The sequence below is a fragment of the Elaeis guineensis genome, chromosome 3 (assembly GCF_000442705.2).
Source record: "Elaeis guineensis isolate ETL-2024a chromosome 3, EG11, whole genome shotgun sequence".
Lineage (NCBI taxonomy): Eukaryota > Viridiplantae > Streptophyta > Magnoliopsida > Arecales > Arecaceae > Elaeis > Elaeis guineensis.
In genome coordinates, this window is record NC_025995.2 from 112356602 (window position 1) to 112371735 (window position 15134).

Consider the following 15134-nt stretch of genomic DNA (forward strand, 5'->3'; position numbering starts at 1 on the left):
CTATCACACTTGCATCATGTGGGGCTTAAAAGATTCAATTGTAGACACTGGGAACTGGGTTGCTGAGGGATGAACTTGCATACGTGCTTTTAACCCCAAGAGCGTGAGAATCATCACTGCAACGATGATTTTACTCGAGGATTGTTGATGGTTTTGCTCAAGGATTGTTTGAATGTAACAATCGAGCAATTCTCCGATGCATCAAAGGTATAACATTATTTGAGCAACCAATCGTTTAATGAAGAGTCACTGATATCTCTGCATTATTATCTCCCGCATCTTCCATGTAAAAACTCCAACAAAAAATCCGAAGCTAGTCATATCTCACAGTATGGACTATCAAACAGCAGTGACAAGCCTCCATTACATTAAAAGTAAATCAACATCCTCCAGCTTTCAGGCATAAGATCAGCCAGCATGATAAAAAAAACAATAAATTAATGGTCGAAGTACAAGCAAGAAGATTATTATGTACAATGAACCAAAAAAAAAAAAAAAAGAACCGACATCTACAAAGGAACTAGTTGAAGTTAATTTTGGTTAGAGTGGAGAAAGGACAGACCAGCATTTTGTAGCATACAACATCACAGCCAGGGACCACGGAAACATTGCCATCCATTTAAAAACAATGGCAGCCCGACAGGCATCGGCATGCGATTTCAGGGTTATAAATTTTGCCGTTCAATATATTTTCAATGAATCCGGACAAACCAGAGAGGAGAAAAAATAAAGAATCAATGAACAACCAACCTCCGTGCATTCCAATCAGGCAGCAAAGGTTATATTATAATCCATAGAATAAGTTCCATGTCATAATGCCAGCTTCACATGCACACCAACAGGTAGGCATCATTAGAATAGAAAGGAAGGGGAGAAGTGGAGCATCATTTCTAAGGAGAAAGCCTGATTCCAGGGAAGAGTAAATCCACCCCCATTTCTGTTGTTCTAATACTTTTTTATTGTAGGTGAAATGATGATATAAAAGCCTTTGAACCCTTCTGTAGACTACATATCATAGGCCTCAAAAGTAACGTTAGGCAGTGAAGGTCCCCCCTCCACCAAGCTCCACAGAAAAGCCGGCTATGGAGCAGGTTTTACCATGCATGTCCAGTACTGAAAGAAAAAAGCCTGCATGGAAGGATCCCCACAATTTAAGACCTGGAACATGGAATTTATTCATGAGGTGTTTTCAGGTGAATAGGTACATGGATTCACCTACCAAAATCACGCCTCCTGGAAGAAAAAGACACTCGCAATAAAACAGCAGAACAATGTACTTTGGAAAGAAACCAAGCAGTAACCTGGTTTACTGAGGGGGGCAAGTTCTGGATCTCAAACTTATTCTTATGAAGGGCAATGGTCTCCACTTGGACACAAGGTCAAAACCCCAGCAAAAAGCAACAGTACCATTAGCCATTTCATCATGTGAAAACCCATCAGGTGCCCAAAAACCATCAGAAACGGACAACCAAGGACACGCATGATCTACAAGCCATTCACAAGCTTTTGACCTTCCACCTACTACTGGACCATGGAGGCATGGTAGATCATTTGGTCCTGATCACTAGAGGCCATGGAATGGGGTGATGGACATGTTGGAATGAACACCATGAAGAAACAAGAGGGAATTTGTAAATAACATTGGCATACAGGAAACGGTGCCCGAAACACAGCAATTGCAAACAGCACACCAACCATTTACACAAATAGGAATAACATGGCAGGCATACAAAGACTGAAGGCACAATCTAACAAAGCTTATGTCCCTGGGAAATCTTACAAAGCTAATAGAAAGTCTTAGTTCATTTGAAGCAGCAAACCACGGGATATAATAGTTATATAACAGTTTCCAGATAGAACCCTTTAAGCTTTTGGTTTTGAGATGGTCCCTTACAGCCATCTGATTCACTTGCGCTTTCACTGAGGGTTGGCGAAGGTGCTAATTACGGTTCTTGCACTTCTCCATGGCCCTTGGAGCTGCAAGAAAACAGATCGACAAATTTCTGTAAGTCTAAGATAAAAAATATAGTGAAACTCCAGATAATTGTTTTAGCAAGCGCACATCTGCTAAAATAAATGCTAAGCTTAGGTATTAGGTACGACATCTATTGAAGGCAATATGCAGACAGGTGGTATAAATATTGACAGTGCTGAACTTTTAACTATTTCACATATTCTTATTCAAAAGATGTTAGTCTTTATCGGCTGGGCCATACAAAGCCTATCTTTCAGTCCAGGGAATACAGAATAAACAAATATGAAGCATAGAAAACAATATATGCTAAATATACCACAAGGACTCCAAAGGTGGGATGGATGATGAGCCAGATAGCAGATGTTCTTGGTTCACAAAGTGAACTATTATTACTCCTTTATTCATGATAAGGGAACTCCAACAAGATCCATCAGTGTCAAACAGAACCATGGGCCCAAACTTACAATTATGTGTTGGTGATGTAGGTAAACAAACGCATGCACTAGGTTACAGTCAAGTTGGATGACTTAGGAAGGCAGGGGGCAAACTCAGGATCTCAACAATGAAAAAAAAAAAAAAAGAATATCATATTGGATTAATTGATTTAAAACATTTCAGGTTCCCCAGACTTGGGTATCTTAAAAGTCAAAATATTAGCAAGTCATGCCACAGGTTCTTTTGCTAACTTCTACTTACCAAGTCCAATTGCATCTGAACCCTTCATGATCCTTAGCCTCCTGCAAGAGTCAGTGAACATCCTGCAATCAAAGAACATCAATTACCATATCCGAAAAAAAGAGAAAACAACATCAATTATCAGTTGTCAAGTGGCATTCCAGCTATGCAATACACCAAAAGTGGAATGATACCAAAATTTACCATCCATGCTACGAATGTGATGCCAAAACAAAATGATGATAAAAACATTAGAGCTAGGTCAACATACTGCCTGTAAAAAATAATTGATAAATAATGGTTGACAATAAACTTACAGTCTGTTTGTTTTCAAATAGCTTGCACATGAAAATGAAGTCAAACAGCAGTGAACCATAAAAGGATTGGAATGTAGGGACTAGGTTCTCGGTATAAATGTGCCTAAGTTATCTTGCATTAAATGTTATTACTAGTCTGTTGATTGCTACCAATGATGCAACCTCATTTACATTTATACGATATTAAGTGTTCATACAAGCCTATCATACATCTTTGTGGCCTTTCCTCCTTGACTACATCTACAACATTCACATTAGAATTAGTGGATATTGAACTTACTCCCATGGGACGTCACCAACAAGCATCCAATCTCCATCCTTGTCTTCATAAGTGAGCACATATTCAGATCCATTCAGAAGATCCATCAACCGGCTCTCAGATAATCCATCTCTGCCTGGTATTCCATGAGAACCACATTGGCCTGAAATGCCACAGATCACAAAAACAAGTAAACTCCTCCTCATGCTGCCACAGAATTAGAAGCTATGAAAATATCAGCTAAAAGGGGATTACAGACAAAAAATATAAGAATTTGCATTTGCTTTTGGTTCACATGACACTTCCTCAACACTAATTTCGAACAGAAAAGCATGTTGTCATGTAATGCTCTTGTGAAATATATTTTCTGATATTTCTAACAATATGAGAAGATGAAAAAAATTCCAAATAAAAGCCAGAGTTTGCCAACTGGAACCCTATTTCTGAAATGAGAAAATAAAACTAATGTAACATAGGTGCACTCTACGATAACATTTCTTTGCGGTATTCAAAAATTATGGAAGGATGTGTTCCTAAACTCCTGCAAAAATTTCTGGGAAAAAGGTAAGACCATAAGATAGACAATTCTAATAAAACCAACAAAATTTTCAAAGAAGGGGGAAAAAATAACATAGAAACTGCAGCATTGTCAAAAGTACTCTAAAGATTCTCCTATCCATATTAAAGTAATAAGAGATGCACCCAGTGCAGCAAATATGCTTTCAATCATTTTTTTCAACCACCATGCATCAAATATATTCTTCAACCCAGGCCGTAAAAGAAATAAATTGATTGTGTTTCTGAAGAGAAGGGCTTTCATTAATTTAATGCCAAGCATGAAACATACATCAAAATCATGGATATAATAATTCGATGAAGAAAACAAAAGAATAGCGTTCAAGTCAACTTCATCTAAAAAAAATCAACATGAAATGGGGAAAATGCCAGAAGCTACCAATTGTAAAGCAGCTGAACATCTTCTCAAGTGCCGATGACAGCTCCTTATAGTTGTTGTATGTTTTCAGGTCAACTTTCCTGAGGTACGGAGCTCCATCCATGCTAACCTTGACATACAGACAACCAAATCCCTGTTTCCCTTCAGCATCTTCTTTGTTCTTCAGTGGGTTAGTAGCCATCGTGTTCTTCCGATAACTACGGATTGGTGGCCAACCTACCACCTGTGCCCTGTTACATGTTACATGTATGATCATGATTAGCATTCCTTTCAAATTTATGCAAGACTGGTCTATTTATGATTGCATCACCAATGCGAAAACTCTGCCTCGGTTACATGAGCTCCAAGCTCAGAGAAGGAAATTACTGGCACAGAGACAAAATGAACAATCCAGGAAACTCTAGCCAAAAATTATAAAGAAACAATCCATGGCTTACAGAACAATGAAATATCACTGGAAACAGAGAAAGGCATTAAGCTGATCGATCCCTGGATTTCATAAACAGATAAAAGGCAATATCACCAAATCCATAATTCACAAACAAATATAGAGCAATTGAAATGGGATATCATGTCTCATGATCTGACCCTGGATTCCGCAAGGAAAATAAAGGCAGATCCCATCCGACAAAGGGTATAAACTGTAAACTAGTACAAAGCATTTTACAAAAGGAAAATTATGTATTTTTCCTTTTCTCCTTCCATCATAGAAGTATTATGGAAATTGGACTATGGGAAAATAACATAAACTTCAAACCACACTCAGATCATAAAATACAAACAATTAAAAGCATAAATGGACAACATCAAAGCAGTGAAAAATAACAACCTACCTCAGCTCCATGTACCAGGAAGGAGGGAAAAAAAATGAAAAAGAGAACCATGATCAGCAAAACTACAAAGAAGAGAAGAAGTGCAACACCAGATAACAAACTCAAAACGACCAAAAGCTTCAGTGAAGCTACAAAATTGCATCAAAACCAAACTCACTCGAGGAAGTCACATAGAAGTCTCATTCCTTCAGCAATGCAGAAACTAATAAAAGGAACAATAAAATTATAAAAATGTAAGAAAACCCTCTTTTCCCCAATAATATCATCAAAACTTCTCTTCTTTTAGGAAAACTAAATGCAACATTAAAAAAAAAATATATTATCAGACTCGGATAAAGCAAACAAATACACAAACGCCATCATAAGTTCGCTTTTGATTCAAGCGGCCAAACTAAAAACTTCTCTCCTTTGTTCAAGGCAACAGCAATTAAGAACCAACCAAACCTACTTTCCTCAAACGAAAAAAAGGAAGAAGAAAATTGTGGGAAACTGTAAGTATCGAAACAAAGACGAGGAGATGCCAACAGACGGGGAAAAATAAAAATCAAAATCAAAATCATAGCTTCTTCTCAAAAATTCTTCAGAGAGACACTTTGACGCTTTGACGCACTTACTTTGCCGCGGGCGCGATCCCACGGTCGCTCCCACCTGAAGCCGAAGCCGAAGCCGGGGCCGGGGTCGGAGCCGGGGCCTTCTTCTCCTGCCCGGTGGCCTTCGCCGCGGCGTCCTTCCCGGCACTCCCCTGGCCTGAATGCTGCCCTCCGGCGCCGCCTTCCCCTCTTGGAGAGAACAAGACCCCGCCTTTCCCCAATTCCCCGTCCGATCCAGCCCCTCCAGAGAACCCCCACTTACCGGCGGGGCCATCGATCGCGTCCGAGAACCCCCTCTTGGCGCCGGACACGAAGCTCTTCGGGAGGAGCCCGAGCGTAAGACCAACCTTCTCCTTCCGGTCGGGAGACTCGGAGCCAGGGAGGCCGAGCCTGAGCTCGGTCTCCTTGAGGTTCAGCGCCGGCGGGCGGTGGTCCTTGGCGTCCTCGGCGACGGCGGCAGAGGAGGAATCGGAGGAGGAGAACTTGTCGGAGCTCTCCATGGAGGAGATCTCCGAAAGGCCTATGTAATCATGCTCCAGAGGCGGTGACATTAACCCCTCTCTCTACGAAATCCCAGCTAACATTAAGAAGCGACTCACTGAGAGAAGAAGAAGAGAGGAGAAACAAAAATCTAAAGGGAAGAACAAAAAAAAAAGCTCGAGGGACAAAAAATAGGAGAGGCCTTTGGGTTGGGTTTTGGTGAAGAGAAACCTCTATCTCTTCTTTGTTTTTTAAAACAGTAAACAGTATATATATGCCAAAAAAAGAAAAAAGAAAAGTAGTGACAACAAAGTCTTCACCTTCACCTCACCCTCTCCAAACCCTTTTTTTTATTTCTGAAGAGGAGGGAAAAAAAAAAAAAGTGGACCGCTGGAGTTGGGAAAAAAAATAATAATAATAAAAGAAAAGGTGGGGAAGAGAGAGAAATTGGGAAAAAGAAGAATTACTTTTTTATGCGATAAAGAGCGAACTCGACGCCGACAAGTGCCAGAGAGAGTCCCGGCAGTGTCTCAGATAACGTTTCCCAAATTTGTTTATTTTATTCATTTCCTTCTTTCTTTTTTCGGTAGTGGGGGATAACATGCGCTGTAATCGTGCACGGGGAGGGGAGAAAGAGGTTGTTCGACTGGAAGCGGGTATTGAAACGTATCGGAGGAACAGTAATATTATATATAAATACTTGGGATGTGGATATAGAAGAAGAAAAGGTTGCAAGGATGGAATATTTGTGGAGAGGAAGCAAAGAGAGGGAGGAGATCTGAGGTCGAATCTAATATTCAATTCGATTTGCCTTGCTGAGTTATCCGAGTTGGGATATGGCAATGGATTGGATACCACAAGATTTTTGTTTTTTATTTTACGAGGCCCAAAAGTGGGTGAGGGGTTACCATATACGTCAAAGTAATTTCTTAACAACATATATAATTTTATGAAAAAAATGTGTGGAAACTAAAAAGGCGGAATTCTTGGAGGTAAGATGCTCAAGGAGGAAACAAGAGTTTTAAAGCACCAACTTTTGGTATTGAATAGGTTGAAACAAGCTTTCAAGACTTCCACCTCAATAACTATCACAATTTATTATTTTTAAAGACATGCTTTTCGGGATATAATTACAAGAGGGAAAATGCGGGCACCCCATTAAATTTTGTAAGATAGCACTTTATTATTAGACAATCAAAATATAACCAGAATAAATATTAAAATAATTATCACATCTTTTTATGAAAGCAACAAATTTTTTATTATATTTTTATTTTTTATATTATTTATTTAAATTTTCAGTAGCCCAAAAATTATTTTCATCACTTTACAATAAGAAATATGAAGTAAGTTAGATACAAATTAGATGCATGCTTATATAAAAAAATAGATAATATTATTAATATTTATTTTTTTCACATCATTCTATATTTGTCTTTTATTTTTTTATTTACTTCACACATATTTTTAGCACTTTAAAACATTGTGGAGAAAAATTTGGATATAATAGCTATAACAAAAAATTATCTCAACCTATACATTAAAACTTTAGCAAGGAAAAAAATTCTTACTATATATTTAAATTGTTCATGAGAGGCTATTTTTTGTGTGCATGTGTGAATATTATATTTATAAAACTACTTTTTAATAATAGTACTACATTATAAACTAAAATCTATTCATTTTGATGTAAGTTTCAAAAAAAAACTTTAAACTCAATTGACAAATATTTTGACATTAAATTTTAATAATATGTTTATAAAAATATATAATTTATAATTCATACTTTCCTACTTATAAAAATTTGGTAACATGAAATGAATAAGAAGCAATTATAATAATCCAGTGGAACCCATGTTTGTTCATTGCTGCATATTTTAGTGAGTGTTGATAAGAAAGTCAACTAGGAAAAGATACTAGGTGAGCTTGAGTTAAATTAGGAAAGGATACTAGGTGAGTTTGAGTTTTATATATATATATATATATATATATATATATATATTTTTGTGTGTTAAATAATATTTTTTTATTTAAAAATATTACTTTCTTCTGATGCCCAATATATACCGCCCGGGAAAGAAAAAGCTAGCTCCATTTAAATGGGCACATCCAATCAAAATATAAATTTCATATCAAGCTAGAAGGGGGAAAGAACTGTGATTCTAAATACCCGCATGATGGTCTAAAAATTGAACATCTGCAGGATGAAAAAATAATTTTAAATTAGTCTTCCAATAATAATGTCAGGAGATTTTTTTTATATATTATACTTTTGTTTGTTCCCCATCCTTTATTGCAATCATGCCTCCACCACCAGTCATTTGGAACGCTCCCGTACAACGGAACCGCCAAATCAAGCGGCTCGTGATCCGCGCACCAAGTGCTGCATCCACGTATCGCCATGTCATCCTTTCTCTCTAAAATATCCACTCCTCATGTATGGGCCCACGAAACGGACGACCCTGATCCCGCGTTGCCTGTCCGGGGGACAAACCCAGGGCACCTGGTAACGTGACCGCCCCGCCACCGGCTACGGCCGGAGCCGGCTACCGGCACGTGTAGGCCGTACTACCGACATAGACTGCGACCACTCCTTTTTTTTTTTTTTTTTTTTTTCTCATCCTTTTTTTTCCCAAAAAAAGGTTAAAGAAAAATTTCCCTGTATTAGTTAATAAATGCAGGCTCTATTGGAGAACTGGGTGTTCGGGTTTTGGGGGCAATCTCCACGTGCGGAGTAAAGGGGTTCGTGCGAGTCGCCCGCACCAACTGCAAACGCCGTCGCCTAGGCGGAGTGGTGGCGGACGGCAGTGGGTCCCCCCGCACTGGGTTAAAATCACGGTGCACCTGGCATGATAAAATCTGGGGGCCCATCGCGTCCGCCTGCCAGCTGGCGGCACCACTGCGGCAAAGTCCTCGGGCTTTTGTTTTTCCTGGGGAGAAGAGAACTGGTCGATAAAATCGCACTCAACAAAAGCCCATCTGCTCACCCTATGTTCTCGTGGGTCAAAAGGATTCACAACGGGTCCTGTGGCAATCTCGTAAATACATGGAGTGTAATGGTTAATTCTTGCCCGAATCGGCTCGCTTCCGAGTTGACCAAGGACAACCGTCGGATCATATTTGAAGGGTCACATATGCACACGGGAAAACCAAATGGTACCTTAAAAACTTAATTAAAGCTTAATCGGGGTGACAGAATATTAATTTAATTTAAGTAACATGCCAACCAGCTATATTTATCATCTTAGTAAAGTTTCGATCCGAGCCCTTTGAGCTGGAGTGGGTGGTATATTTTATCTGTCCTTGGATCCGACCATGTTGATTAAGGGTGCATAATACGAAAGATGTCATCAAAAAGCTCCGCTTTACACCCAACATAACCTCGATTAAAGCTCAGGAATGTCGCTTAGCACCAGTACATATATCCAATCAAGCGGCTGAGGTGTACGGCAGGCAACGATCAGAGTGGTGCAGTATCCAGATGGGCCCTTGGCATGTACTCTCTGATCTTTGCTGGTGACATTGGGAGTTGCTAAGTCCGTCCTCCTTGGAAAAAAAGAGTGTTATGGTCAATTGTTAAGTGCCAAGATTGCTCTTTCGGGTCCGTCAAACCATTTGTATCTGGCGCCTGTCTCCGGAATAAAACTTATGATATGATATAAGACCCAGTTTAGATGCGCTCAATATGCGTGATAAATTCTGCCCATAGGCCATAACAGAGACCTAAGAGATGGAAGAAAAAAAAAATTGATTGGCAAGAAAAGTTGGATGAAAATGAGCGCGACAAAATAGAGGTCATGCATTCCACTTGAAACTTGATTTATGACCGTCTCTATTTTAAGATGTATCAAATTGTTCATAAATGAAGATTTTTTTTTTTTATCTTCTCCGACTGTCACAGCCAATATAATTTATGTTTTTGGTAGAAAGCAAATATAATTTGTTGACAAAGCACACCGTAAACAGATAATTCCAAGGGTTCATTATTGGGCATCTAAACAAGTTTGTGAGTAAAATTTGTAGTAAAATCATTAGCAAAAAAAAAAAAAAAAAGTGATAAAGAGAATTTTCAAATATTTTTTTAAAAATACATTGAAAATATTTAGATGTCTTGCGAACAATTTAATAGCTCTGTAAACATCATTAACTAATGTAATCAAAACTAAACTACTTAAGGACTATGAAAGAAGTTGTTATAGATCCAAGCATCCAAGACACATCAAGGTGAACAATGTTGCTACTTTATTTTGTTTCAGTATAAACAACTTCTTCAATCTGGTATAACCATAAATAAATAAATAAAAAAAACCATCAACTCGGTGAATGACACTTTGATGCGAGTTAATAGATTGTGATTACAGTAAGTATGTGAATAAATTGTCGACCTGCGTGCGATCATGCATGCCGTCTTACACGGTGAGGTTCAATAAACCCCAGCGTACGACACGCCTGGAACACGCGACAAGTGTTGCAACGCTAAATTGCAAGTACTTATTTATCGACTTCCACTTTACCTCACCTCAGGGGGGAGACAAAGTACAAGTGTGAGTTAAGCGCCTGCTCTACTATACTGTTCACAGAACCATTAGCTGGGTCGTGATGGGCTTGCACGCATTGGAACGACTCGACAGCTCCATCAAAACGAGGCGTTACGGAGGGGAGGTGGCCGCGGGGCCCACCATCCTCCTCCTGGAAATGGTGGGTCCCTACCGTGGCGTTATGGCGGGTGGGTCCGGCCGCACTCCCTCGTGCTCGTCTTTTGTTCCCGGCTGATGCTCCCTGCCCTCCCGTGGGCCCAACCCTGCCCCCCAAACCTCCCTACACCGGGCCCCACCCGATAATCACCGCATCTCTCTCCTCTCTCTCTCTCTCTTCCTGCAAGGAATCTGCCATCGCTCAACGCCCACATGGGTGGAAGTGGGTGGAACCTACTCGTTGTCAAATGCCCTTGTAGTCTAGAAAAATTACGAAACGTGCCACCCGTGATTCGTTACGGGATCGAATTATTGAGCCCGCGGAATTATGCGAGGTGAGCTGGCAGATCTTGAGCGGTACGCTAGGAATGGATTTAGTTGGGAGGAGGGTATTTTCGTCATTTGGTGAAGCTGCATGACATCCACGTGAGTCGAGGTCCCGTTACCGTCCCGTCAATGCCTGCATGGATAGCATTATTTTATTTTGCTTCGCCATTTTGTAAGGCTGGCCTACAACTAGAGGGAGGGAGACTTCGCATTCGGTGATCCGATAACTTGGTTGGAGTAGACTCTTCCTCACACATGGCTGATAGTTCTTCTCCTCCCTTTTTTTTTTTTCTTTTTTTTCTTTTTTGCCTTCTTGGTTCTCAGTCACTGTTTGTTCTACTCCTTGGTTTTGTTGTTTTCAGGCTCTCTCTCTCTCTTAATTTTCCGGTCTTGGTTTTCTGTTTCAGAGTTTCAGTTCTATGTAGCCAAACAAAAAAAAAAAAAACACTAGAGGGAAGGGGACACAGTTATAATACCTTGGTATGTATTTAGAAAAGCATGCCATAATTGATTTAGAGAGATGCCATGAAAGGGATGGTCCAGCGGAATTCAAGGGATACCATGATCCGGTGGAGGAACGGCCGTGATATGAAAGACCGACATGTCGCACAATGTAGCATGTATGTTTGGGTTTATGGGGTACGGGGGTAGTCGCTCGATGGATGATTGTTTCCATCCAAAGAGAAGGTGACTTGGCGAATCATGAGAAGATTTGGGCAATTTGTTTGTGATCCGAAAAGTGGACCAATTTGGCTAGTGAAACTTAGGTGAACGGGGCCTTCTTGTAGGTGGTTTCTAGAAAAAACTGATGAGTAGTCCACCTCAACTCTTCCTTTGTTATCGTTTGGAGTCAAATTGGAGCCCATGCCATGGGAGCAGTAGGCGTTCTCTTGGGACCAAAAGGAGAGGGATTTTTCATTCTTCTTCATGGTTGATGATATAAGTCGGGCCAAAGACTTAATTTTTTAGTGTTTATTAACAGTTCTCACAACAAGGGCGATGGATGCCATCTTGATAGATGTATGTATGTATGCATGCATGTACACATACATGTATCCCACGCATACATGGAACCAAAGTGGCAGGGCTGCGCGGTCGTGTCTCGTTCGGCCAAACGTTTGACATCACAATTCACTTGCACCTCTCACATCAGCCACTATAGACATATAGAGTGCTGCAGCTCGCATTGGAAGAGAAGGAAAAATGGTCATTAATGAAAATTCCTTGTTGGAATATACCGACCGACCTCTTTTATGCCGATTTATTCTCGGGCCTATCCGACCGACGTCCGACTCTATCGGCTGCATCGATCGATGATCGTCGATAATAGTCACCGACATTATCCGACCGAAGGTGTGTCGGTCGGGCAGATTCATTTCGTTCCCGACTAGTCGAGCGGCGGAGTCCAGATTATCGACTCACTGTCGGGCGAAGATGGCAGCCGACGTCCGACTCCCGCAATGCACCAAACCAGCCGACGGTGTCCCCGGATCTTCACCCGACATCCCGCGGCTAAATACCGATGTATGGTCGGTTGGCTCCCTCAAAACGTCGTACGACCACTATGGGCTGCTGTCCTGACAAGGACATGCGGCGTGGCCGCCCTGAGGATATCATCCTACCAAGGACATACGTCAGCCCCAGTGATTTGACAGCCCACGGCGACTTGTCAGTTCGCGGTGACTCTGACAGCCTCCGGTGATTTGACAACTCCCCAGCTGTCTGTGCCATTAATGGCAGGACCACGCCACGCCCTACTATAAAACGGGGAAGGCAACAGTGTTGAAGAGAGATTTTTTCGAAGCTCCTGAGCTCTCTCCCACTGAGCCCCTGATTCTTTTCTACTATTGCCTAGTCTCCTCTCTGACTTGACCGTCGGAGGATTCCCGCCGGAGGCATCTCCGGTCAGTGTGGACTTCTCTTGCAGGTGCTCGTTCCCGGCAACCAGACGACGAGGGGATTGGCCGCAACAGGTTTGACGCGCCAGGTAGGGGCAGATCACGACCTCCACAGAGCTTGAAAAATCCTTTCGAGATGAACAGAACCAGAGCTCAGCGATCGAGAGCCACCGGATCGACGAGGTACTTTTTCTATCGGGAAGAGGCCTCTCCTCCACCCTCCATGGTGGAACCCAGCTCTCCGCATCCTGTGGTGACCACGGAGGCGCAGATCGCGGCGATCGTGCGGCAGATGACTGTGCTGACGGATGCAGTCAAGAGCCTTCAACAACAACCAACCCGGTTGCCGCACTCGTCGGCGGAGCAACCGGCGGCGCACCCGATGCCGTCTAGGAGCAGTCGCCGATGCCCGCGTCAGTCTCCGTCTCCACCTTAGGAGCAGCCGTCTCAGTACTCCCACCGAGAAGGGGAGAGGTGGCCACGGCGTGACACCCACCGATCTCGATGACCCTCTCCTTCTCAGCTGGAGTGAGCGAGGAAGGAGAAGCGACCGCGGACATCGTCCGCCTCCATCTCAAATTCATCGGGAGACTCGACCCCCGGGGTCTCCCAACACCGACGGATCGACGACTACGAACGTAGGTTTGAAGAAATCGACCGTCAGCTTGTCCAGCTCCAGGTGGACGGACAGAAATCTTCGAACGACGTCGACTTCCAGACCGCCCAACCTCTCTCCCAATTTATCCTCGACGAACTGATTCCTAGTCGGTTCAAGATGCCTCATGTGGAGCCTTACGACAGCTCCACCGATCCAGTTGACCATCTGGAGAGCTACAAGGCTCTCATGATGATCCAAGGGGCAACCGATGTCCTCCTCTGCATCGGCTTCTCCGTCACGCTTCATAAAGCTGTCAGGGCCTGGTACTCCGACCTCCACTCAGGAAGTATCCACTCCTTCGGACAGCTCGAACATTCTTTCGTGGCCCACTTTAGCAGCAGTCGGAAGCCACTGCGAATCTCGGACAATCTTTTCTCCCTCAAACAGGAAGAAAGCGAGATGCTCTGATACTTTGTGGCCCGATTCAACACGGCCACACTTGAGGTCCGGGACCTCAACGAAGACATGGCTATCTCGATCATGAAGAGAAGACTAAGGTGGTCCCGGTTCACCTATTTCTTGGACAAGACTCTCCCCCGGACATATGCCGAACTGCTGGAGCGTGCGTACAAATACATGCGCGCAGACGAAGGAGCTTCCGACCGGCGCCTGACTGAGACCAAGGGCCCGAAGGAGAAGCGAAAGAAAAATCGAGCTCCTGCTTAACCCAGCGGGCCCCATCGATAGACAGATCTCACCCCGACAATGGAGTCTGAGACAGATGCATCGCAGGTATGACTCCTACATCCCTCTCCCCGCTCCTCGTGAAAGATCCTGATAGAGATTGAAGGAGCGAAGTATCTACGACGGCCTCGGCCTCTGAAGGCAAAGGACCTCGACCAAAGCAGCTCGATCATCGATCGTCGAATCTACGGCTCGATCGTCGATCGTCGAATCTACGGCTCGATCGTCGATCGCCAAATCTACAGCCCGATCGCCGAACTGACGGCCTCGACCTCTGAAGGCAAAGGGCCTCGACCAACGCGGCCCGATTGTCGATCATCGAACCAATGGCTCGATCACCGACCAACGCGGCTTGATCATCGATCGCCGAATACATGGCTCGATCATCGAATCAACACGGCTCGATCGCCGATCGTCGAATCTACGGCTCGATCGTCGATCGTCGAATCGACGGCCTCTGTCTCTGAGGGCAAAAGGGCCTCGACCAAAGTGGCTCGATCACTGATCGCCGATCGTCGAATCTACGGCTCGATCGTTGATCGTCAAATCTACGGCCCGATCGCCGAACCGACGGCCTCGGCCTCTCAAGGCAAAGGGCCTCGACCAACGCGGCCCGATTGTCGATCGCCGAATCAACGACTCGATCACTGACCAATGCGGCTTGATCGTCAATCACCGAATACACGACTTGATCGTCGATCGCCAAATCAATATGGCTCGATCGCCAATCGTCGAATCCACGGCTCGATCACCGATCGCTGAATCGACGGCCTCTGCCTCTGAGGGCAA

The 15134-nt window shown here is 43.0% G+C and overlaps 1 protein-coding gene across 1 annotated transcript; it reads right to left on the reverse strand.

The window, feature by feature from the left end:
• Positions 1 to 1676: 1676 nt before the first annotated feature.
• LOC105040857 (auxin-responsive protein IAA17) lies at positions 1677 to 6325 on the reverse strand. The gene is made up of 5 exons (XM_010917581.4): positions 5629 to 6325; positions 4182 to 4411; positions 3248 to 3389; positions 2672 to 2733; positions 1677 to 1977 (listed from the first exon to the last, which is right to left on the reverse strand). Exons 1-5 carry the CDS (start codon positions 6153 to 6155, stop codon positions 1940 to 1942), a joined length of 999 nt encoding a protein of 332 aa, XP_010915883.1. The 5' UTR covers positions 6156 to 6325; the 3' UTR covers positions 1677 to 1939.
• Positions 6326 to 15134: the final 8809 nt, after the last annotated feature.

Excerpts from the sequence above, each read along its gene's own strand:
- LOC105040857 (XM_010917581.4), bottom strand. The coding sequence starts at position 6,155 with ATGTCACCGCCTCTGGAGCATGATTACATAGGCCTTTCGGAGATCTCC. Across the intron at positions 2,734-3,247 it reads GTTGGTGACGTCCCATGGGA|GATGTTCACTGACTCTTGCA; the intron begins GTAAGTTCAATA and ends CTTTGATTGCAG. Across the intron at positions 1,978-2,671 it reads TTCAGATGCAATTGGACTTG|CTCCAAGGGCCATGGAGAAG; the intron begins GTAAGTAGAAGT and ends GTTTTCTTGCAG.